The 26546-nt window shown below is 37.6% G+C and overlaps 1 protein-coding gene across 1 annotated transcript in view; it reads left to right on the top strand.

The window, feature by feature from the left end:
* The window catches only part of REV3L (REV3 like, DNA directed polymerase zeta catalytic subunit), a 124757-nt gene that overhangs the window by 23916 nt on the left and 74295 nt on the right, over nucleotides 1–26546 (top strand). Inside the window, exons 2-3 of the mRNA XM_055714994.1 lie at nucleotides 23489–23678; nucleotides 26268–26342. Of these exons, the coding sequence (XP_055570969.1) occupies nucleotides 23489–23678; nucleotides 26268–26342 (265 nt within the window). The remainder of the gene's footprint in view (nucleotides 1–23488; nucleotides 23679–26267; nucleotides 26343–26546) is intronic.

Genomic DNA, 26546 nt, shown 5'->3' on the forward strand with positions numbered 1-26546 from the left:
GAGAAGATGACCTGTGGGTGCTTTCACACCATGTACCTCAGGGCATAAAGGGCAAGTGGCTTCTGCTGTTGTCTCTTCTTTCTGCATAGAAGAGGGAATCTCAGGATGAATCTATACAGAATCACACAGAGTAGTCAGGGTTGGAAGGGACCTCTGAAGATCATCTCGTCCAACCCCCTGCTAAAGCAGGTTCTCCCAGCGCAGGTTGCACAGGATCATGGCCAGGCCAGTTTTGAATGTCTCCAGAGAAGGAGACTCCACAGCCTCTCTGGGCAGCCTGTCCCAGGGCTCTGTCACCCTCAGGGTAAAGACATTTTTCCTCATATTCAGATGGAATCTCCTGTGTTTCAGTTTGTGCCCGTTGCCCCTTGCCCTGTCACTGGGCACCACTGAAAAGAGGCCGGGTCCGTCCTCTTGACACTCGCCCTTCAGATATTGGTAAGATCCCCTCTGAGTTTTCTCTTCTCCAGGCTAAACAGCCCCAGCTCTCAGCCTTTCCTCATCAGGGAGATGCTCCAGTTCCCTCATTACCTTCGTAGCCTTTGCTGGACCCTCTCCAGTGGTTCTGTGTCTGTCTTGTCCTGGGGAGCCTAGAACTGGACACAGTACTCCAGAGGTGGCATACCTTAGTAACTAATTCAGTTCTTAGCTTATAAAATAGATGTGATATGGATAGGATTTACTGGCCACTTGATTCTTTCTCCCTTTCAGGTAAGATATGCAGTGTTTCTTTATCTATAGTAGCATTTTGGTCAGGTGCAAAGCCAGAAATACTTGGGTTGAATCATTGAACTTTATCCATTATTGCTAAATATTTCTGATGCTTATTGCATTTTGGTAGATAGTATTTCCTTGTTTCCTTTGTGTGTGGAAACCCTTCTCAAGAAGAATGGATGTAAAAGACACATGAGATACCTTTTCAGGCAGTGTTTGATCTGGTCAGATGTACATAAAGATCAGACAAGTGTGTCAGCCTCATAAAGCCAGTATTTTAGTAAATAGAAATGCAGTTTGGCATCCCCAGTCTATTTTTATTCAAACTTTTTTAGCATATAAAAAAGTAGCAGTGTAAAAAGCAGCTTCAGGAGAGCACAGCATCCCCTGGTTTGATTCTGCACTGTGTGAAATAGAAAGCCTCTGCTGTTCTTTCTAAAGCAAGTGTACATTTGTTCCTGTTAGTGTTGAGCACTTCTGCATCAAGTGTAATAATGCAAAATACAGCATCACAATATTCTTTGAGACAGTTATCTTTATTTCTAGACAGATTTATTTATGGCAATACAAGTATTTCACTGGCATTGTTCTGATTTATGGTACTTAGAGACCTTCCTGGCACTATCACTGTCCTTGCCTCTTTCTGAGGGTGTGAGCGGTCATTGTAAAACACTGGTCAGTATTGTTTTGGAAACAAATGATTCTAAATAGTCAGAACCATCTACTAAAAGAAGCTCACCCCTTGCTGTCAGAGATTTCTTACTCGGTCATATTGTACAAAACTCACGTTGATGAAATACCAAGACAGAATGAATCACTGGAGAAATCTCAAGTGGAATGGAGAGATAATTGTGGTAATTCAAGGAGAAGCTGACGTTATGATATTTACTCCAATACCTTCACCAGTCCTAGGACCACTGGGCCTCTTCTAGACAACTGGCTTCATTGGTTGTCTCTGAAGTTAATGTCCTTCACTGAATATGTACTGAATTCAGTATTATTCACTTATGTCCTGCATGGAGTATGTATTCTAGCTTGAGTGAGTATTATCCTGGTTGAAACCCAATTCTTAAAGGGGAGAAACTAATATAGGAAGAAATTATTTGCCAGAAGTTTACTGCTTTCTGGCCAGTCTGGCAAACAACAATTTGCTTGTGTTCCTCTTCTGTCAGCAGTCTTCATCTGTCAGTTGGAAGGTTTGGGCAACTCACAGAAACTGCTAAGCTACAAAGCCGTGCCCCATCTTCCTGAGGGGCAAAAGAGAGGTTTAAAAAAATGGGCTTAGTTGAGAGGACTTCATACTCTTTAGTGGCAAACTATCAAGCACTCTTAATTGTATTTCTCATAAAGCTTCATAGCATAGAATCACTATGATTTGCTTGGCAATGTAAGTTGCATTTGATGTTTCTGATTAAACATTGCAATTAAACATTTGATTCTTTAAGGAGAATGTGCTCATAAGAAGACTTCAAGGAGGCAATGCCCATTGACCATTCTTCTGCTTAATGCAGGCAGTGAAATGTGTAACTCAATTTAAAATTTCACAAATATCACAAAGACATGATTCTGTTTGTGTGTATGGAAACAACATTTTGGAGGTAGTTTTCCCTTTAACTTCAAAGAGAAATGATAGCATGACAAAAAGTGGTGCTCAGTTTCTGTTTTGCCTTATATATTGATGTAAAGTTTTAGCTTGGATGGTAATAGGAAGAAACCTGATTTAGTATCATCCGGTAACTATGACACAGGTGAAAAGTAAGGCAACTTTAGAACATGGTGGAAAGTATTGCAAGTTTGTTAAAAAATACATCTTGTGATAACAGCCTGAAATTTCATCCAGCTCTTCCAAATCTTTATGCATTTAACATGCCTGTAAAATGTAGTTCTAAATTTATGTGGCAGGGAATCATTTTTCCATCTTCTATTGCTATTCTGCTTTCTAGTGTTTTGTATATGTAACTGGTTTTACCCCTGAAACAATGGGGAGGTGTTGTCTGTATAGTCGCTGTTTTAAAGTAGAATGAATTACCTGTTGAAGGGGTCCATCTGACCCTACTCCTTTTTGACTTAAAAGCAACATAATGCTTAATTCATTAGACTGGATGCACCTCGTGCTTAAAAGAAAAAGTAGCCCTCTGGACCAAGAAAAAAGATCCATCTCACTCATAGTAGGCATGTATATGCAACTTGGTAGAGATGATTGTGCTGTTACTACTATTTTTTTGCTGTTCTTTCTCAACAGTTATCTTTTTCCTTTTTTCTTGTAGGTCAGACTTCAGTCATAGGAGTCCTTGGACTCATTTCACTGTTAGGTTAGTGTAAACAGTACAGTACTGTTGACAATTAGACACATGAAAATAAATGTACTCTTCGCACTGTCAGGGGACTACAGTACAGAAACATCTTTATGGGGTGAACAGTAGCACAAAGTACATGACACGAGCTTTGGATTCAAGTTCACGTAGTAAAATGAGTCAAGATAGGGAATCTCAAATAGCAAGCCTCACACATGTAGACGGAATGCATGGGCACCAAAAGTTCAGGCAGGTAACTAGACAGATGATGTCACTTACACGTGGTGTGATAAATACATGAAGAGTAATTTTATCAGTATATTGTCTTGTGTCTACTTATTTTTGCAATGATTCTAGTTTTGCTGAAATAATTTATTTGGGACTAGGAAAGTTTTAAGAATAACTTTGACTGTATTAGCTCCATTTGAAGGTAGACAGTCCCTTATTAGATGTGTTTCCATTAGAGAAAGGAAAGTTATATCTATGCATGTTTATAGCGTACACTGGGAGCTTGTCTGCACAATTTTTTTTATAAGCAAAGAGCCGCAAATTAGACTTAAGCATTTTTTTCAAACTAGAATAAAGAGACTTTAGAAATTAGCATGTTATGTAATACACATGCCTAGAGCTATATATCTTCCAGTTGAGTGTAGATGTTAATTATTAGTTGGTTAACCTCAGATTTCTCTGGAGCAAAAATGTAAGCCTGGTCACATGGCAGGCCACAATGTTGATTTCTATCATCAGTACTTCTTAAAAGTTTTCTTAATAATAGTATTTTTTTCTGAATGTTTAAGTAAATTGACATTCAGTTGCATGCGTAGCTACAGATTGTGGTGGGTGTGTCTTGAAGCCTCTATTGGGGGTGTTAGATTGGTGGGGTTTTTTTCACTTTAAAAAAAGTGATTTATCAAATCATAATTCTGACACAGTAACTAAATTGTGCTGTACTGTCCCTGAGGAAGCATTGCTTCATTTGTGCAGATGTTTGAATCTCCAGTGCTGAGCCAGTTTCTTGTGCTAGGATTTCTTTGAAAACTTTCATGCACGGTTTTTTTTCCGTTGTATAGATCTTTATTTATAAAGGATCTTCCCAAAACTGGCATTGGTTCACTGTGAGGGGGAGGAGAATATAATTCTTGCTGTACGACACTGTCACATTTGTGTTGTCTTTAATTCTTTCAGTTTTGGAGTCACTACTGTTTTCTGACCAGCAAGTGTTCAGTACATCTGTCTTGAAGCAGGGCATTTGAAACTGTACTGGGTTTCTTAATTTCTGGTGTGTTGTGATCCCACAGACTTAGTCTGAACAGGTTATTTATCCTGTCTATGTAGTCTGATAATTGACTGCAAAGTACATAAAGCTTTACTGGTATATTTCTTGATCATGAACAAAACCTTGTTAAAAAACCAAAAAAGGCAGAAATATGGGTTTCCCCATTCAGTAGCCACTGTCCTAACTCTGGTTTAGTTATATTAACATTGATATAATTGCTCTGCTTTTAGAAACACTTAATTTGCTTCACACTCTGGATTAATTAGTTCTTTTTCTCCACATGAAACTCAAGTAATCTTGTTGTTTACAAGTGATGAGTAATAGGATCTGTGTCTTGAAAATGTAGAACCAATCGCTTTCTGGTTTATTAGTCTTTGGAAGTTACTTGCTTTGTCAATTCAGTTCACCAAAGCTGTTGTTAAATACTGGCTGGCCAGCCTACTTTAAAAGTAAGGAACATGGAGAGATCATTACTGTTTTTAAAACCACTTACAATACTTTGGAGTTTTGTGTCAATAGCAAATGAAAGGCTGACCTAAAAAAAAAGACCGTTAGCTCAAATACATTACAGCATGTAGTTAACTGGCATTCTGGTATTCCCTTGTATTTGCAGAAAATACCACTTTTTACCTCTCTAATAAAATCACGGAGAGGGCACAGGCAAAATACGGGTGTGCATACTGTCTAACCATTCTTTTCCACATTTAAGTATGTGGCAGTACAGGATTGTTTTCCATTGCTTTTGAAGTAGCTAACATTTAGGTTATAGTCTTGAATGCTGCTTATGCTGTCTGTTCGCTGACTTTGATACTGTGTGAAGCAGGAGCTGTGCATAACTGCCCTGTGCAGCTTTGCCTCTCTGTGTGCTTGCACAGTAAGTTGTGCAGTTATTACAAACTTGTGGAACTGATGTATGTTGAAAGATTAATCTTTTTTGCAGGATGAATTTTTAGCCAGATCAGTGTTCCAGCTCAGTTCCTAGTACAGATGTCCAAAGTTTATTGTACAGTCCTAAAAGAGAAATGGAGAACAGGAGCAAGAGCAGATGACCTAGGCAGCTTAGCTTTCATCTGATTTTGTCTCTGCTGTACAGCTGATTGTTTTTTTTTAAAGAATGATCTTTCTATGTCATGTCGTCTTTCTCTGTAAATACCTGGAGGATATTTTTGTATTGAAACTCTTGGAGCACAAAGTTGGTTTTGGGGTTATTTTTTTCCTTTCCTTATGCTGTATTTTGCTTTTTTTCCCTTTCTCTTACCTTTTTTAGGGGAATAAAAGGGAAATGAGAAGCATATATAGCAGATTCAATACTTTCGTTTTGTGGAGTTGTGTGTACTTCATTTCTTTCTAATGGTGTTAATGTTAAAAGTGGGTGAGGAAAAGGAGGTAGTATCTTGAACACTGAGTGTTCTATTGTATTCACTGAATAGTAATCTGAAAACTCAAAAGATCTAAATGGACAGTTTTCTGTATGCTAGGTTCAAATGATGCTTTACTAAATCTTACGAAACAAAATAAAAATTACTTTAAATGTAATAACTTAAAACATGCTTACATTTAAGCAATAGGTCATATTTAAATAAATTTGACATTTTAATTTGGAAAAGACAACCATTAAGCAAGTACTTCACCTCCAACTGAAACGGATCTATGTACCTTCTACAATGTAGGTTCTGATGTGTTGGTACGAGGCGTAAATCTTTAGCAATTCAGCTGTAGCATTTGCAGCCAACTGCATTCATCATTTCACCTTTTGATACGCTTGCTGAAGTTGGTGTGTGCAGATCCTGAATGTGCAGTACTGTCTTAAAACTGTTTTTAGATTAAAGTTCATAAGGAATCTAGTACATTATTCATTCCAGCCACAAGGTGACTGGTGCTGTTAACGTTGCTCTTACAGGGCTGGAATTGTATGACAATAAAGGACACATATTCACAATAAAGGACAGCATACAGCAATAACTGAAGCAAACGCAGTTTGTAGTGTACCGGGTTCACTCTTTTTGCCTGGCCTGATCATGATTTAGAAGATTAAATAGTGTGATAGATGTCAGTTGTGCTGAGGTTGAACTTCATGTCGGTCAGTTTGCATTTGGTACATAGTTATTCTCAGAAGTGACATGTAAGAGCTGATGTCATTCTTACACTAGCAAAGCACGTCTGACATGTCATGATACCATTCATGGTTGCATAGTTCTGTGTGTTCTGCTAATATATTGCTGTTTCCTGTAGGAATTTTATGGCTTGGCAGCAACCTTGAACGTCACTAAACTGATGCTTTCAGCTTGAAAACATCTGTCTTTTACCTGTCTCAAACTCTTCCATTATTCAGTGTCTTGTTAACTGGCTTGCTTCTTTATACAGTTTATCAAAATTTAGTAAATCATCAGAGGCCTAACCTGAAATATCCTACACCTAGGCAACAAAGGAGAAATACAGGCTTATGGACCCTTGAAAATACCAACAGAAATTTTGGTAAGAAAGGCTTTTGGGCTTGCTGTGTCCTGAGGGAAGGAACAAATTACTCTTTGTTCTTGGTCTAACTCAGCAAGATCTGTCAAATGGCATCTACTGGGCAATTCAAATAGCTTTTTTTTCACCTTCACAGAATTATAGAATGGTTTGGGTTGGAAGGGGCCTTTAAAGGTCATCTAATCTAACCCCTGTTCAATGACCAGGAACATCTTCAACCTTCAGAGTTGCCAAATTTTAACTAGTTCTCCTCCCATCTCGTCTTTTCTTCATTTTCTGTAGCAGTTCTGCAGTCCTTGTTGATCAGTGTTACATATAAATGCTTTGTTAAAAGAACACCAGGGTTGCAGTCACTAAAAAGTGTGAAAGTAAGCCAGAAATCTTTCCCCCTGTGCGAAAGCATTAGGATGATTTTCAATAATGTGATCAAATGTTGTTTTTTTTTTCACATTCTCTCTAGCAATTAGCACATGGTGCTTAGTGACTTTTTATCCAATTACTCAGCTGTTAGGCATAATCTTGTTTATAATCCACAATCAAAAATTTAACCTGAATAAAAAAACATTAAGGGGTGGGGGGTAGTGGCTGGTGGCTGTTCTTGTAATATTGATGCATATATATATATTTTTGTGAAGCTACCTGCAAGTCAGAGCTGAGGTAATATCTTGTACATGAAGAACTGGCATTCTAAAATGAAGGTACTGGATTTTAATTTTTTGAACTTTTGAGGGGTCTTCACCTGAAAGTATTAGGGTTTAAGGTTTTGTAACATTACACTTCTTAATGATTTATTTACACATAGGAATAATTAGTTTCCTAAATAATTTTTAGCTGTCTCAGTATAAAAAAGGCACCCTCTGCCTTTTTTACATATGACTTGCTCGGCATCACAATAAAAGTTCTAAGAGAAAGATGGGAATGGTATCTGTTTTCTAAAGTGATATTGATCTGCCTCAGTGATGAATCTTCCTGTATGTATTGGTGCCTATTTTATTGGCATGAATTTCTAACTACAGGGACAAATGAGATGTGCATTATGCAAGTAACTCATTCAGCATGTAGGTCTGACTGACTTGCAGGTTCCAGGTGTTTCCTGTGTATCAGGTGAAGCTAAGGTTCTGTGAAAGAATTACTATCAGTTGCACAATTAAACTTTTATTTAATACATATACCTGAGGAGCCAAAAGCTTAACTAGTAGTGCTTAGTTCTCGCTCTTTCTAAGATTTCTGTCAATAGATTGGTTTTTGAGTTGCAAGTTGAATTCAGGTTATCAGTGGTTATCATCTGCCAGACTACTCCATCTATTTTTCCCATCATTCTGGGACTCATGCTTCCTGTTTTCTTACCTCTCCATTAATCTCTTTGCTCCCCCTCTCCATGCATGGTTGTTGTGGTTTAACCCCAGCCAGCAACTAAAGTACCATGCAGCAGCTTGATTCACCCACCCACCCATGGTGGGATGGATGTTTTTTTTAGGTTTTTGGGGGTTTGGGTTTTTTGTTGGGTTTTTTTCAGTTTTCTTTCTATGCTTGCTGGATACCAGCATTAGGGCTACTGAGAACCCAGGGAGGGTGGATCTTTGCAGTTATTCTGCTCTTGCTATGCACTTTATTAATGCTCTTAGACAAAACCACAATATAAATAAATCCCCCCCCCCCCATTATTGCTCAGATATTTTTTTTTTTATTTTTAAAGGAAAACTTGTTGTGTGTAGTATGTCACTTAGAAAGTATTAACTTGTCTTTTCTTCTAGTTGGTCCTTCTGTTATCCAGGCTTTTTCCTGTTAATTTTTCTCTGAGCAAGGTGCTACATTGAATTAAATACCTAAACAGTTTCAATGTATAACACTACATAAAAGTACCCTGGTCATCCACGTAGTTATTGTAAATACGTGGATAAACAGTCCATTAAATTGTCAATGATAACAGTGATAATAAGAATCTTTCAGTAGGTGTAGGATGTGTGTGTGTTATTAAGGTTATAGAGTGGTTCCTAGTGAGCTGCCCAAGTAGTGAGTAGTTTGACTAGTGACCTTTCAAGAACATGAACAGTGCTGATTACACCTAAAGTATGTATACTCTTACCTTCTCTGCCTCTCATATTTCAGTCCGCCATAGGTCATTCAAAACATGGGATGAAGGGAACTTCGAAAGTGTAGCATCCTGACTCTTAAAAGAACAGGAAATATCTTAAAGCATTAACAGAAAACTACATTTTAGAAAAAGATGTAGACTGGTAGTGAAAATTCAGCAATGCATTAGCATTTTGACAGTGCATTAGTGCTGGAAGGAGTTGTCACATTTCTATCACTTTTGATAACATTCTAGTCTTGATCTTAAAATTTTAAGGCCAAATGTGAAGAATACATTTTTGGGAAGGCTGTTTGGCAAGTGTTGAAACATACTGCCTATGTATCACTGTTGTCATTGGTTTAGGAGAAGGGGAAGTGGGGGTAGAGAGGGTTGAGATCTGAACAGAGAAAGGAAGGGACTGGTATTAAGTAGTCCCTGTGAGCATTTGTTGGATTAGCTTAAAATGTGAAGCTACATTGCTAGCTGTTTTTTCTCCCCTTGTTCTTTTTAATTATATGTGAGGGAGAGCTTTTGTTTCCAGTGCAGAAAGGTAGTCAATAATTAAAGTTGTGCTGTGAACAGAATTTCAACAATTTAAAACTCAATAGCCAGTGAGATGACCCTGTAAAATAGGAGTATCTGGACCAGATGTTGATACATCAGCAACAAATACTTTGGGTAACACTTCAAAAATTTCTTAAAGAGTGCAGACATTGCTATAAATACCTTATCTTGGCAAGTGAAGCATCCAGTCTACACAGTCTTTACAACCACTCTGAAGGTTTGTGAGTAAATACAAGACAGCCACATGAAATGGTCTGTACAAGGCAAGCAGTCTTTGGATACATGCTTTCTGTAAAGTGCTCAAATCTTTTAATTTTTTTTGCTGTAGCACTGAGACAGAAAAGGATTCTGCAGTTCTAATTATGTGAAGAACTAGAACAGTGTGTATGTTATCAATTAATGACTGTAACCAAGCCTAAGATAAGAGTGCTGCAAAGACTGGGCATTCTTTGCAGAAAGAAAGGCTAGAGCAGGCAAAAAGCCATGAAACCCTTCAAGTGCTGCCAAGAGACAGCAGACTTTACAGAAGATGAAAAGAGGGGGATGGATGAGGAAGTGGAGTGTCACAGAAGAAACCGAATTAGGAAGTAAGATACTTAATAGTATTGCAAAATGTGCAGTATAAAATAGTAACACCAGCTGTATTACTGAGAGAACATTCATTTACATATTTTGTAATATATATAAGAACAGAAGAAGGCATGAAAAGATCACATTTGATGAGTGACAGATGCTGTGCCTGCGTTTAGCATCTAAGGACTTCAGTGGATGCTAAGGTCTTCTGTTTACCTGGAGTGGGGGGTAAAAAGCCCTGCTTGTTAGTAACCACAGCTGAGGGTGTGGCAGAGATCTGAGGACTATATTTACAGTAAGGCAAAAAGCTGAAGTATACATTCTTTTGAATTACTTTGGATAAATCCATGGGAAAAGAATAAGTCTAAAAAGAGCATTTTCTTTTGGTTTCAAGGACTTCTTTTCTTGTATAAGACTCTTACCCTCCTGTGTCTTTTGACAAGCAAGCAGGCTATCTAATATCTTGGCAAGCAAAATAAAAATAGAAAAATAACATTACTGTAGTGTGATTTCAGTATACCATGCTATTGTAGTGTAAAGGAGGAGAACATGTTCCATCAGAATAATCAGAACGAAAAAAAATGCTGAGAACTACTGTAATCTGAATTTGATTTTTCTGATGCTGCTGTTGTGTCTACTGTTAAAAGTTATTTTTGCACTTGCATAGTACCTCTCAAGAGTTAATCCTGAATAGCTATTGAAGATAAACATAATAATTATTGAACAACTGTAGCGAAGAGGTTAAAAGTTATCTGAAGGAAAGGGGGTGGTAAGATTTTTTTTGTGTTTGTGTGTGATACAAGCTATAGAATTGCTCAGGATTTACAGTTCTGTTAGATGAATCAGGATTCAGACCACCAGCTTTCAAGACTATAGCTTCTATAAATTGTCCGTGGAGCTGCTGCCTCCGTAACAGCTCTATGGAATTGAATTTGGCTGGAGATCGGTTCATAGCAAATCAAAGGCTGCTATATCGGCTGAAAATAATTTCCTTTGTGTAGCTGGTTGAAGGTCCTGTCGTGAGAATCCTTAGGAAAGTCTTCAGATAAGGACTTGAGTGAGGTATGTGCAATCTCAATTTATAGCATCTTTTTTAAAAGTTTAAATGGATTACAGCTTTTTTATTGCCCTATCTGCTTGGTGTAGCTTCTTCCCCCCACACACTTGGAAATGTCTTGAACATTCTGCACCTTCATGCATAGCCTTTCTTCGAAGACTCATGAACAGGCAAATATTTTTTTTTTTAAATGTTTTAAAATAGGCTTGTTGTAAAGGATAATAATTTCTCCCACATTGTTTAATTATTATGTTACAAATGGGCAATGTTTATACCATTACATTATTTAATTTAAGTTATGGTGATATGACTGATTTATGGAAAGTTTGTGGTTAAATATGTTAACATTCCATTGAAAGGTTTTATTACTTGGGGGATTGGGTCTGTAAATTGTTTTTTATTAATTTAATATAAGTAGGGTGAAACTTAATCTGAATGAAGGTTTAAAGCAGAGACTTGCAGCTGTAACACCCTCTGAAATCTTCTGGTGAAGTTACAGATCACAAGGTAGCAGATGTAAGTCTAATAACACTAAGACTTGCTTTACTTTGTTGTCTTTTCCAAACCTTCTGAAATAGTTTGTAGGCTCTAGAGGCTGACATCCAAGGGATCATTTCTGTTAAGGGGTGCATGCTGGGTTAGACTTGAGCAACAGCCAGATTCCCACCTAGCTGCTTATTTGCACCAGCCCCTCTCACTCTGGTATAGCACAGGGATAAAATAGGAAAACCAGAAACAGTAAAACAATAGCCTGAGATAATGACAGGGAAATTGCTTACCAATTACCATTGCAGGCAAGACAGAATCTACTTGGGGAAAATTAACTAAATTAGTGAGAAACAAACTTAAACATTAAACAGCATACCTATCCTCCCCGCCTCCCACACTCGGCTTCTTTCCTGAACTCCAGAATCCCCAAGCTATATACCCTAGTCCTGCCCTGCAAGCTTGCATGGAGGATGGCAGCAGGTTGCAGTCAGTACGCAATGGTATCTCTCTGCCACTCCTTCCACCTTGCATCCTTCCTCTGCCCTGATGTGGGCTTTGCGCAGACTGCAGTTCCTTCAGGAATATCCTTGTGCTCCACGGTGGGATCCTCCACAGGCAGCAGGGCATATCTGCTCCAATGTGGGCTCTTCCGTGAGCTGCAGGGGATATCTGCTTTGCCTGGAGGTGTTCTTCCTCCTCATTTCTCTTCGGTATTCCCTTTCTTAAACATGTTTTCCCAGAGGTGCCCCCAGCTTGGCTGAGGGGCTCAGCAGTGCCCTGCTGTAGATCTGTTGGAGCTGGCTGTGTCCTGCACAGGGCAGCCTGTAGCCTCTTCCCACAGCAGCCACCCTGGCAGCCCCTGCCTCTGCCAGCAGCTTGCCACATAAACGCTAAACACGGCATTAGTAAGATATTAAGAACACAGTTTATACTCTGGGTCATGAAATTCTGTTCCCAGCTATTACTTGCACACACCATATAGCCCTTTCAAAGGCTTACAGAGGAAAGAGGAAAGGTGTCTAAAGTAAGTAAGTACTCCCAAAGTACGTTGCTGCTTGTCCAAAAATTATCTTGGAACATATGAAAGATGTTAAAAACTTCTTAAATGAAGTAAAAGGGTATAGCTGATAAGGATTATCAAATGTTGCAAATCTGCTTATGGGTATCCTAAGAACAGTGCGTGGGTTTGTGCAGCATGTCCTCTAGCATTCATCAGCTAGAGGAACAGGCTGACATGACAGTTACCTGTGAGTGGGTGATCTTAATGCAAATACAAAAGAAAAGAAAAAAATCCAAGAAATACTCGTAATTTATTTAGCACTGTTTGAAGAATAGGGAAAGAGAAAACAAAGAGAATGTGCTGTCATTTACTTGTTGAACTAATTTGATCCGTGAGAGTGCATATATTTTACAGTGTATCATTTTTCTGGGATTATACAAGCTTGGTGATATTCAGGAATTTATAAATAATCAACATTTCTGAAAAATCTCAGTAAGATAATACTGATGAAAACACTGTTAATCTTATCACAATTAGTGTCAGGGTGTTTTGCTTGCAGTTTAGAATAATAAATAGTCTTTGGCAATAATTTATAGTGCTTTTTTTCTAACTAGCTGTCTAGCTGACAGAAGAATACCCGTTGAACAAAATATTTCAACTAATTTTTTGTGACACAGGAAAAAGAGGCGAATTGTGACTGGAACAATGCACGCTCATTACAGTATTTAACGTCGGCAGATAAGCCTCATACAGAGGTGAAAGTTCAGATTCAATTATCAACCAGCAAAACATTTTCTCCTTTGGGTATATATGCACCAGTTTCCACTTACATGTGGCTTGTGTTACTTTCTGCAAGAAAGACTAATAAGATAGCTAAGAGAATTTCTGTAGCAGCAACAGCCCTTACTGAAAGCTAGTTGAAGGAAATGGAAACCAAAGGCTGCGTGACTGCTCCCCCTTTTTACTACCGATTTATTTTTTCATCCTTTACAGGATGTGGTAAAGTACACACCATTAGTTTATCTGAGACTAGAAAATACACTCTATTATTCAGCTATGCTTTGGTCAGCGTGGTCTAATGTAGTCTGCCTCTGTCACATTCATGCGGTCACTTTTCTTGCCGGAATAGCAGCTTGGCCTGTGTTGCCAGCCTGTGCGTGCCAAGAGCCTGGTGTGATAGCTGGGATCTGTAGCTGGGGCCAGCTACATTTTCCTCCTTCCTGTGTTTTAGTCCATTTCAGCTGGCATCCTAGTGATTTTTGACAGTCATTCTAGTAATATTACTGGTATTGTCCAGCTGCCTACATGAGTGATCTGTCAAGAGAGGAAGGCAGAATATTGCATTTTGTATATAGCTCATTTTGTAGATGGGTGTTTAGTAAGTTAACACCTAACCTTGCCTTGTATGTCATCTTCTAAGAAAAGAATACTGTTGCCATTTCTCATAACTTGCAAGTCATCAAGCTTGTGAAGAACGGTTTGTACATAGCTCATCCTTGACGTCTGAGGTGCTTAACTTCTTAGGTCTCTGTTATTTCAGGAGACTTGTACTTTTAAACTATCTTCTGCATCTCTGGTCTTTGCTGGTTCTCTTTTGACTGCATAACAGTAAATTTCATGAGTTATTTTTCCTACAATCTCCACTGTGAATTCAGTTATTTCTGCTTGGTGTGGTAACTGTAGGTAATAGCTGTTCCCTTCTGATGATGTACCTTCATGTCCTATAAATGGTTAGGTTTATCAGTAGTACTTCTGAAACTGAAGATCAGATTGTTTTCTAATGTCACAGCAGGAATTAAAAAAGGTCCTAATCAATTCAAGGCAGGAGGAGGTAGTCTCATGGATATCATCAGAATTTCTTCACTGAGTTGATGTATTAAATGCACTGTCTCAATGTGTATGCTTTTTTTGGTGTTTGCTTGTTATTTATGTGAAAAGGAATAGCAGAACCTCTCTTGGATATTAAAAAAAAAGGCAAGTTAAAAATTCTCAGTAAAACAAAGATAGTAGCCTTGCTTTGGGGGCTTATAATTGATATTTTCCATCAATAGTAGGGCCCAATGTAAACTCCAGCCTGAGAGGCCTCAAAGGTTACTTCTTTTCTGGATAGCTCACAGTTCAAAGTATCTAATAGACTTCAAATTTTCGTGACTATTGCATGGCTTTCTAGACTGGTGAATAGAAGACTTGGTGAACCAGGTAGTGTCTTAGGCAGGATGTTTCACATTATTAAGACAGCTTTTTATATCAAACGTAAGTTGTCTGTGAGCAAATTAATTGAATGGATATCAGTTGGAGATGTGACAACTGAAGTGTGTTATGGAGATGTGCAGTAAAAATCAGTGTTTCAAATTAATTTTTTTTGGTGTTACTTACGCTTATCTTTGAACCTGTGAGCAGTTGAAACATCTGTTCTCAGTTGAAACAGGGTTCTCTGACCTCTGGACCTTGGGACCTGACACGTTTGTACCTGACACGTTTGTAGACAGCTTGAGAGGAGCTTGTCTTTTGGAAGATAATGGATTCAAGGAAGCTTGTGGGCTTCTTGCTTGAATCTAGAAACTGCCCAGAAATCTGGGATTCTGGGGGGCGGATCTTCATGCTGCTTTCAAAAGCACAAGAATGCCATTATTATTGGGTTTGGAGGGGGGGGTACCCTGTCCCCCAAACCAACAATACATTGCATTTTCTTCTAATTTGTGAGATCTCCTTATCTGCTTTTAGGAGCCTACTGAAGCGGTATGATGTTTATTCCAAATTTTGATCTTTGTTTTTTAGTATGAGGAAAGTTTCTCTCTATATTGCCTTTTTTCTCTTTTAGTGGTATGTATGTCTGGATTAGTTTTTTTATACATAATTGAACTTAACATCTGAATATCCTGCTTTTCTCTCATCTTTGTTTGCCCCCATACTTCAAGTGGAAGAACAAATGTGTTGACTTTTCTTGCTGCCACCTCATAGATGGAAGATTGAGGTCATAAAACAAACTGACCATATGAAAAACTTAATTTTGCTGATGCAGAAGTGTTGAAGAAAGCTGGGTACAATTTCAGGGTTTAGTAGTGTGAGATAAAAAAAAAAGATGCAGAGGGCCTGATATTTCAAGAATACATTTAGTAGTGTGATTCTAGGCCTACAGATCACTCATGAAAGTTTGCTTTCCTTTCTTGAAGGCTTGCTGAGACAGACATGGCAATGTGCTGAATAGGATACTGCTGCTTGTTTGAACAGTGTCCTATGTCTTCCTAGCCTAGTGTATCCTAGAATCCATCTTTTTTTTTTTTCTCAAGAGTGTTATCTATCCCTTTAACAGATCTTTCAGATGTGAAAGTACTGTTGCATCAAGTTCACAATGAGAAAGTGTATCTTCTATGGTAAGTAACTTGTCCAAGGTCACACATGAAGTCTCCGTAGATGGAAATTGAACTCTTGTCTCTTTGATTCTAGGCTAGGTATTACTTCAGTATGTGCCTAGTTATACAGAGATTTCTAATTTTAAATTACAGAGGGAAAACCCAGCCTTTCTCCCTCTAAGGCTCTTCACATCAAGGGTGAAGGAACAGGCTAGTTATGAGTCACAGGTGCTCATTTTCCTAGTGGATAAGCTTTCTTTTATTATTTTTTTTTTTTCTTTTCACGAGAGTAGAGGTTTTACATGTTATAAGGAACAGTTACGGACTGAAGAATTACAAATAACCAAACACACTATTTGGAGTCAAAAAAATGTAATTAAAAATATTTTTTTTTTCTGTCCCATTCACCAATGTTACTGAAATCAGTGTCTTCTCACATGCCAGAGAAAAACTGAAAGCCTTGACACAAATATCAAATATTATATATGAAATGTGGCTTTTGGGCTCTGTTCTTGATTTTGTTTTGATGATATCTTGCAGCTGCAAGACCTTATTTCATTATTCTTGTTTCTCTAGTATCCAGTATTTATGACTACAGTGCATGTAGTCCTCCCTTTCTTCTTGCCTCCTGGGAAAAAGTTGACTTGATTCAGCACTCTGGGAAAAGGTTGAGAGTTTCATTTAATCACTAAAGAAGTGATATTAATACAATGTTACTACTAAAGAATTCTTTGACATTAAAAGATTAAAATCTTAAGGTTTTGAATGACACAGCAAATGTTTTCAGAGGAAAAGACCTTTCCAAGTTTTTCTAGGGAAGGGATTTGTCTTCATCAAAGTATTGCCGAACTTGTATGAGTCCATGTATGTGACTCATTTGCTTTCTGTGAGAGGTAAAGAATGGTGACTTTAATTTCATAGGCTATATCAGCACTTTAAAGTTGTGCCTATCTAGCAGAGTACAGTAAGCACTCCTGTTGCTACTTGATGTTGTTCTCTGAAGCCTGTTCATGGAGAAAGAGTGAGATTGTCTGTGGTATGGTGACTTCTATTATGGAAAAGTATTTTGAAATTGGGTTCTAACATTTATCCCATCTATAAATTTTCGTTTTTTACAATTGTTTTTCTAACAAGATTGTTACTTTTCCTGTTCTCTGTAGTCCTCTTTGTTCAGTTTGTTTGTCAAATTGTTTTAGTCTGGATGGTTTAACAGTTATTTGAAAATACCTGTTATCTTTTAAAGGTGGTAGTGTTGTGTCTTTTGGTTTCTAATGACTTTGCTTTACTATTGCTGTTAAAGGAAGAAAATCCCTTATGACTGTCCAGCCTTTCCTGTATCCTGCAGTGACACACTGGATGTGTTCACATGCATTCTTCTGCTAATACTGTCTGTGTTTAATTAGTCCTGCCACTTTACAAAAACACACTTAAAGTACTTTTAATAGATGGCAAGTGTATAAGAAGCCTGTTGTCTTCAGTCTTCTGCATCTTTTTTTAATCTTCAGCCAGAATTTGCCTAAAATCTTGGGATTTTGCCCTGTATTTAAGTGCTGCTGGATTCTTTTTACTCCCACTCCACTGTATTTTGCAGTGCTCTGGGAGAAATAGATCATAGTCCAGCAATTAAAATAACGGTTTTAGGGAGAGCTTTAACAAAACTGGTTGTTGATTTACATGCAGGGAGTGGGCTCCAGTTAGTTGTCCCCCAAGGCTCTGCTTAGCTTCTTGTAATGGGATCAGCTTGTTCTGTGAAAGAAATATCACAGCAAAATGTGTATGTAGACCAGCACTGAACTGTTCTCTGATTTAGCTTAATTTTTGAAAACTAGGTTTAGTTTTTGTTTTCTGATTGCTAAATGAGATGATACCTATTCAAAATGTTTCCAGTATTGATTTCAGTTTGTGAAGTTTCTGTAATCAGTTCCTAAATTAAGTATTACAAGATAGGAGCTAAACGGCTTTGAGTATAATTTATAAAATGTTACTAAAACTGTATCACAACTGTAGGACATGCTCTCATTCATCATTAGAAATCTCAGATGCAGGTGTTTTATATTTTAGTATCATCCTGTCTAATGCAAAAACAGTAATGAGGCTGAAACTCCCCTGAGCTGCAGAGTCAGGCTCTTATTATTACCGTACAAATCTTGCATTCTTGTCTGTGGTGGTACAAAACCAGGTCTGTAGAGCTTTGCCTGTAGCCTTGTGATTAGGTCAGTCTGATGTGAACACGTTGGATTTGGCTGTTCATAGGTAAGACAGATCCTAGAACCTAGTGTGTGATTTCTTTGGGGTGCCTTTAACTCAGTCTTGACTTACAGACTCAGTAGGTTCCAGTGTACTTTAATATTCTAGGCTATAAACTGCATTGCTTTAGGATCATCTACATGTTCTGTTTAGACAGTTCTCCCATGAGGGTGGAAGTCATCTGGAGGAGGTAACTGGAGGCAGCATCTGCACAAGCTCTCCCCTTGCTGTAATACGAGCCAGCAGATAGTTATGGATGTGGAATTGTATCCAGAACAGATGGAGTTCCGTCTTCTCCTCCTCCAGTATATACACGGATTTTTCTGCACTAGCTGTGGTGAATCCTTAGGTGTTCCTTGTCTAACCTGTTTGCATACTTTATTCCTGAACTGGACAATACAGTAGTACCTTATTAATAATTTTCAGATTTTTATTTTTTACAATAATTTGTCCAATTTGATCTCAGTGGAAAGAAATTTTAGAAGTTTAAAGCAAAATCAGTTTTTTCAAATGGTGAAAAAGCACTTCTCTGCGGACACTTTAATAATCCTCAGGTTCTCTAGCTTGTTGTATTGTGAAATCAGGTGTTCATATGCTTTGGCAGGGGGAGGTGGACCAAATGACCTCCAGAGGTCCCTTCCAACATCAACCATTCTGTGATTCTGTGTAGACACCATCTCAGTTTTACCTGTATTAGCTCATCCTATATGGCTGAGCATTCTGGTGGTCAGTAGAGGTCAGTTCTTGCATCTTCTTGAGTAGTTGTTGAACAACTTTGCATTCCTTTACCGTATTGGTTTCAGTTGTCTTCTAATTCTTTCGAAGTTTCCTGTCTTAGGGTTACTACAGGTTTTTTTCTTCTAATTTTTTAATTGATACAGTAGCTCAAGGATTACGCTTGGTATGTGTTCCTAATAGTAATGCATATGGCAACCATCTTTAAAAAAAAAAAAACAAAACAAAACAAAAAAAAAAAAACAAACAAAAAAAAAAAACCCACCAGCAGGTTGGCTTTCTTAGTCTCTCTCTTGGGGGTTTCCAGTACACAAAAACTATATTTGGTTTTAATACTTTGGTAACATTTATGCCATTTGCTTTTGTAAGTATGGGTTTGGGGAATGGGCTCACTTTCTTCACTGTCTGAAAATACTGCATTTATATTATTTTTGAAATACTGATTCATTATTATTATGGCTGTTTATCTATATTGCCATTTAGTTTGCAGTTTCTTCTTTTCAGAGAAGATAGCCAGTTTGCTAGTTGAGTGTCTCATAATATCTCAAGGTTTTGTGTATTGCCTCTTTTCTGTGTTGTAGCAGCACTTTCTGCGTTCCTTCGTTCACCACTTCAGCCTGAAAAAGACTTGTGAATAAACCTGAGCTTTACTTCTAGATTTCTGTATGTTTACACAGCAGCAATCTTGAGTCATACACTGGAATGCTTGATCTGTGACCTGCAAATAATTCAGCCAGTGCAGACCCCATTCTTTAAGGGAGCATGGGCCAGAGAAATTGTTGGGGCAGCAGCTTCCTCCTGGCTGATAACATGATCACCGCCAGTCCTAGCATTTATGTACACATTATGTTAATTTGTTAATGGAGACATCATATGTACCGCTTGGGTACAGAATGGTTGCGATGCATGTGCACAGTAGGTCCATGATGAGGCCACAGCATGAAATGTTTAAGTGGCCTGTCCCATCTGAAAACTCTGCGAATCACTTCCAGGTGTCCAGTTCTGCATCAGGAAATCTTGAGGACAGCGATCATATAAACCATATGGCTTTTCTGCAGAATCTGCTGTCAAGCACCACTTCCATTGATTCTACAGATGTAAAGAAACCGATAAATAGATGTAAAAATAACATTTGCTGGTCACTGTAAGCAGTTGCTGCTGTTCTAGCAGTACAAATTTGCTTCTGTCTCTAACTCTGAAAAGAAACATAAGATTGACACATTTAAAGCATAAAACTTCTTAACCTTATCCCAAGCCAAGTTTGTAATTTATATTAAATGATGAGTTTGTGTGGTCTGAGATCCTCAGTGAGTAGAGCTGTTTTCTCCTTGTTGGCTTGATTGGAAAGAATCCACTAGAACTTGTAATGCTTAGTGCAAACCATGGTTGCTGTCACTGGAGTCAGCTTCAGACTCAACACCATGATGTTTGGTGCAGTTTGATGCTTTTGTTTAAACGATGGAAGCAAATGACTCTGTTCTTAACACTAGCAGAGTAAGACTTGTAGTAATATGGATTGTAAATAAAAATAGTACTATGACCAAATATTGCGGTAAATGAGTCAGTACTAACAAGGATCAGAGTACTTGTATAAACCCATGTAACTTGACAACTGCTGGCCTGATAGGAGACTTGGAGCAGCAATGGTTTGTTTGCTTTCTTGGCAGAATCAAAAATGAAAAGCAGCTCAGTGTGTATGTTTTCTAAGATCTCCCTGGAGTTAGGTGGTAATTTTGCTTTTTGGTCACTTGAAAGCTATAGTGTTCTTCACTATAGTGAAGTTCATGGGGTTTTGCCCATAAAGGGGAGTGCAGGGGAAGGAGGCAAAAGAAAATAGAAAGAAGCTTTCTTTGTAAATGTTCTCTTTTTTTATTCAACAATAAAATGCCATTTCAGTTCAGCATGAACTGTTAAATACCTGCAGTAGAAATGGATATATTGCTTTTTAAATTTGAGTAATGAGGTGCTAGCTATGAAAGCATTATTATCGAATTGTCTTGCATCACTGGAAAGGAACGTGAATTTAAGTACAGTAAGTTTAGACTGTCTCCCTGTTCTGTTTATTCTGGTGCTTTGCAGTTTGTTTTTTGGGGGAACGTAAATTAACTGTAATTCAGAAAAGCTGGGCAACCATTAAAACAAAGGTGTTTTTTTTTTTAAAGTTATCAAAAAGAAAAAAGTTCATAGCTAATACATGTTTAAAAAAAGGTGCAGAACTGATTTTTGACTGAGAAGCTGTAGGTAGCAAACACCTGAATTTATAAAATTCATGGGGGATAGACCTGTGTATTTGCCAGAAATTCTTGGTCTGTAACTCCAGTATCCATTATCAAATTTAGTTTGGAGTGGGTTGGTTGGTTCACTTGTTCTTTTAAAAGCTTCAGGAGGCATTCTGGCAAATTACATACATGAATAAATTTGAATTTCTTCCTGAACATAATCCTGACATGTATTTGAAAAACAAAACAAACATAATTTGAAAATCAAGCAAACAAAAAAACCCCACACCACCATATCCAAATCCACACATCCACTGTCCCCTCCAACTCAAGAGAAAAAAAAACAACCACAAACCATCCAAAATCCCATATCCCACCCCCCCAAAAAAATGAATAGAAGAACTGAGGAGATTTAGACAACTATGAATCTATTGTTAATTACATGGCAGAGGGAGCAATCCTTTATTTCCAAATTAAGTCTTAAGTACAACACTCAGATTTGTTGGCGATCAGTATCGAAAATAAATGGTCTGCTACTACTGCACAGATCAATACTCTCTCAGTTCACATGCTACTACTAATCAATGAATTCTCTCATGTTAGGGGGGAAAAGGTTTTCCTGCCATATAAAGCTGTTACTGTCCTTTATTTTGCCATTTAAAAAAACCCCTCTAGTTCATAGTTTCTCTTTCTTTAGTTTCCCCTTTTTCATAGTGTATTATTATTTGAAATACATAATACAGAAATGTCTTCTCCTGAAATAGTTTAAAAGCATGGGCAGAATTTATCACAGATGATGGCCTCAACATTATGCATGAGTATATATAGGTTGTATTTAAATATTGCTGTAGAGATTTGATAGGGTGACTTACAAGAAGAATGAAATTCACCTTGGAAAATGGACTTGTACTAACATCCTTTGAGCGGCTTCTTTCACTTCTAGACATTACATGAAGGTCTGTTAAATATTTGAAGAAAGAGCAACACATTTGATCTTACCCCCAGTAAAAAAAATGCGGTGGTGTTTATGGTATTCAGAGGCATGCATGTCACAGGTGTAAAAATTTGTAAACAGTCCTGATTCTGAAGCTCTGTTCTTCCTGCACTTCAGTGGACTTAGAGCTGTCTTCACTGGGTGGGGTGCACTGATTGGGTATGAATTAGTGTAAATAGTTCAGGTAAGGTCCTGTCTGCTGAGAAATAATGTCAGTTTGAAAGAATAGACTTTTGGAAGTCTTTTTGTTGGTCTTGTGGACCAGTGCAGTTGTACTGCCTCTTTCCCTGTAATATTTATCGCCTGACTGGTGAAAGCACTGCCTTTAGATACTGTTTTGCTATCTTTATACAGGGGAGTTATCCAAACAAAATGCAGTATCGTAGAATATCTCTAGTTGGAAGGGACCCGTAAGGGTCATCAAGTCCAACTCCCTACTCCTTGCAGGACTACCTAAAACTAAACTGTATGACTATGAGCCTTGTCCAGACACTCCTCAAACTCTGACAGGCTTGGTGCTGTGACTGCTTCCGTTTGCCTGTTGTTATGGTGTCGTGGGGCTTAATCAGCAATGTGTGCTAGCAGTATTTTCCTGTGAAACTTTTTCACTGACCAGCAAGAAGTCATGAATGATTCTGGGGGCTGAAAGGATGGTAGGCAGGACCTGATGTTAGTTTCAGTAGCTAATGCATACTCTGTTGTATTCCATGAGGAAAAAAACAGAGAAGACTCATTGCAGTTGAGATTAGCCCTCAGAAAAACATGGTAGGTTTGGGAAAACCTGGTCTGCATCTCTGTACTGTCTTGTCTAAAGCAGAAGCTCAAGCTGTGGTCTAGCACAATGGTTTTTGTGATGCGTTGTTTCATTCTGCTGTTACTGCAGACTCACGAAAGCTCATGCTGAGAAGCAAGCACGTTGTTAGAAGGCTAGAGATCTGCATATCCAATAGAGACCTCTTGGGAATCCACAGATCTAAAACGTTGAAAATCACCTGGTTTTTTTCCATATACCAACTTAAGTCTTAGTTGTGTGCTCATTCTAGTGAGAAATGGGAAGAACTTTGATACTCCAAAATTTTCACTAAGGCTGAGAAGCTCAGCATGCAAAATTATTCTCAGAGAGGTGTTGTGTTAGTACTACAAAGAAAACCATTAGTGGGAAATTCTGCTGTTATACAAGTGTAATCCTGTGTACGTCATGTAACCACATCTGTTCTGTATTGCTTTTGTCAATGAAACAAATGTGAGAGCTGCTCTAAGTTGGTACATTATTGTTTGAAATACACCTGAACCCGTTTCATAAATTTATCCTGTTCCTGCAGAACCTGAAAATAACGTAAAAAAAATAAATAATCAAACCTAGGGACTGTTTGGAAGAAGGAAAAGATGTAGCCATTAGAAAATAAATGTTTACCTTTTCTTTTTAGGTCAGAAGACTTGTCTCCACTTACATGGTATCTTTCCTTACCTCTATGTACCATATGATGGTTTCGGACAGCATCCAGAATACTATCTTCGTCAAGTGGCATTCAGCATTGACAGAGCACTTAATGTGGCTTTAGGCAATCCGTCTTCTAATATTCAACATGTTTTTAAAGTGTCATTAGTATCTGGAATGTAAGTATGACCTCTTAGGATTTTTGGTTATTTGTTTTGCAATGTTTTTGCAGTTGTACTACATAGAAGCACTTAACATGGACTTGGGTGACTGCAGTGCTTCTTCTTTCCCACTTGCTTTGACTTTAACATAATCAACAGATTTTCCCCAATCTAGTTCTCTCAGCAGTGCAGACCGTGAAGTGCAGGCTCTTAACCAATAGTTTACTTACCGGTCAAACTGACTGTTTTATTTTGTGTAGCTTTCTATTACTGCTGGAACTATATGCTGTTACTGAATGGTAACATTTTATGGATTCTCTTAATCAATTTTTATTTATCTTGCATAACCAAGGACTGAAAAATGTGTCAAATCATAGTGAATAATAGGAAGCGGTCCTAGAGGAACACAGTTAGTCTATACATGCATTGAATTTCTCATCTTCAAAACAATGTAAATGCTAATTTTCAGTACTATGCAGCACTATCTTCTATCAAAAGTGCATGAAAAAACCACATGTTCATTCTATTAAGTTTAGGAAGATAATTCTTCTGTTCCCAGCCACTTCTAGTGGTATCTTATAGATAGTGCTAGTAAAGTGGCTGCAATAACTTCTTTTCATTTTTAATCGGAACTTTCTGATGTCTTTTTGCAGTAACAAGGAAGGTAACACCCAAATTTCTTATTTTTGTTCTTTTTGTGAAGAACTATGTGAATTGCAGTATAGCTGTTCCTCTCAACAGTGAGAGCTGGGCAGGGTGAACTGCTGAAGACAATCTTTCCTGGAATCAGTGAGAAAACATAGAGACTAGGAGAACCTGCCTTTTTCACCTCTCGTGCCTTAGAGCTTCAAAGCAGTCATTACTGAAAGTCAGATGCTCAGTGCCTTAAAGAAGCATAGAAAAGTGTGTTTCATGGTATTTTGTTTGCTTGCCCAAGAGGGTAATGGGAAGCACCTAACAGAAAATGTAATTTATCTTCATCTTTACCTGTGTAGACAGACATGTTTATGTAGTTACACAAATCTGTTTTCTTCTGTTCTGACCTGAGTCAGATTATGTGCATAGATATTATAGTGTCTCTGTGGTAAGAAACCAATATATTTCATTACATCTTGGAGATTATTTTATCTCTTCTCTTCTGCATTAGCAGGGAAATTGTTATGTAATAAAGGTGTTTGCAAAACCTTTATATTTCTAATGTAAGATTTCTGTTGTGTTAACTTCCAAACATAGTGAAGGTCCAAGAATAAAAACGGTGACATTCACTGTCCTTGTGAAGTTGAAGTAGGTGTTTGTAACTAACCTTGGAAGTGTTGTAAATCTTGCTCTCCCTGCTGCCATGTTGATGTGAGCATGGATCACTTGCCATGCAAGTGATGACTTTTTTTAAAGTAACTTTTCATTTACATGCCTACAGCACATTGAGTCATCATAACTCACTGTATAGAACCTGTCGTTAGATTCATACTATCTCTGTAAGAGATTGATTTGTGATAAAGATCTGATCTTCACCTTTCCTGTTCTCTTAACAGCTTAAAGTTTGTTGTTTCAACTTAGCTCAGTTTTACCTTCATAAACGTTTTTTTTAATAGTTAATTCTAGCTTTTGGAGATATTAAATGTGTGCATATTTAACCATATTTAGAATCACAGTATTAATGCTGTAGTTGTGCAGTTCTGCTGAGTTGGCATTTAAGTCTGAAATCCCTCTTACTACTCTATTTATTTTTTTTTTACTTAGCAGGTAAGCATCACAGTTGCATTTTTAATAATATTTTTGATAAAGAGATTGTATTTTATTTTGTAGAGGTAACATTTAAATGTATGCTTTCCTGAATTTCTGTTGACTTTGGTTGTGATTACTGCAAACTGTAGACTTCTTTCATTCATCCAATGTGTTGAATTATGGCCTGTTTCCTTAACATGCTGTTTTACAAGCCTGTTAGATTAGATTAGAATTATAGATGCTGAAAAGTCAGTAATTCAGTCAAGTAATACCAGAATTAGTGCTGCCTGTTCAACCTCAGTTTAGTCTTGACATATTCATTATGGTATGTATTCTTTAATTGCATTCTCAAATCCTATTTTCTTCAGGATTCATGCCTCATTTAGTGCACAAGATGATTAGTAATCACTGAGAAGGGGCAGATATTCACTCCTTTAAGCTGTTCTCATTGTTCAGTTATTTACGTTACACAGCCAGTATTTACTCATTTACACCTGATCTGTAGAATTCATGTCCTTAAGGACTTCATTACAGCGTTTATCAGAAAGACCAAGCGCTGTTTTCGAAGCAGTCCAACACTAATAAATTATGATGGTGAGCCATCAGTGTGTTTACATGTGGAGAAAGTGAGAAACTATGTTAAGCTGGCAAGTGCCTTCTAATGTAATTTTTTAAAAGATATTTTGATATGCATAGGGTCTTTTATATTTATAAAGTAACATAGTGCTCCCTTTGTCCTGACATGGGAATTTCCATTCTGCTGGATATGCAGTTTATCTTGTAATTTCCCCTCCCTGGATTTTAATACTCTTTATAGTAAAATGTGGTTGAATAAATGCCACAGCATAACTGGCTAGCTTCTTGCTTTTACTTCTTCTCCAGGCCTTTTTATGGTTACCATGAAAAGGAGAGACAGTTTATGAAGATTTATCTTTACAATCCTGCAATGGTAAAAAGGTAAGGATGCGGTGATATGAAGTTCTGGCTGATTTCCTTAAATGTTGAATTAAAAAGTCAATTTTGAAGCAAGATACACCTAGATCTTAACAAAATAAAAGCAACAAAGTTATTGTCCAAATTTTTCAAAACACATAAAAGTATTACTAATTCTAAGCATACCAATAATCTTCTTAAAGCAGTAGCATGTTAGGAAAGCAAGAC

This window comes from Falco cherrug, chromosome 6 (assembly GCF_023634085.1).
Source record: "Falco cherrug isolate bFalChe1 chromosome 6, bFalChe1.pri, whole genome shotgun sequence".
NCBI lineage: Eukaryota > Metazoa > Chordata > Aves > Falconiformes > Falconidae > Falco > Falco cherrug.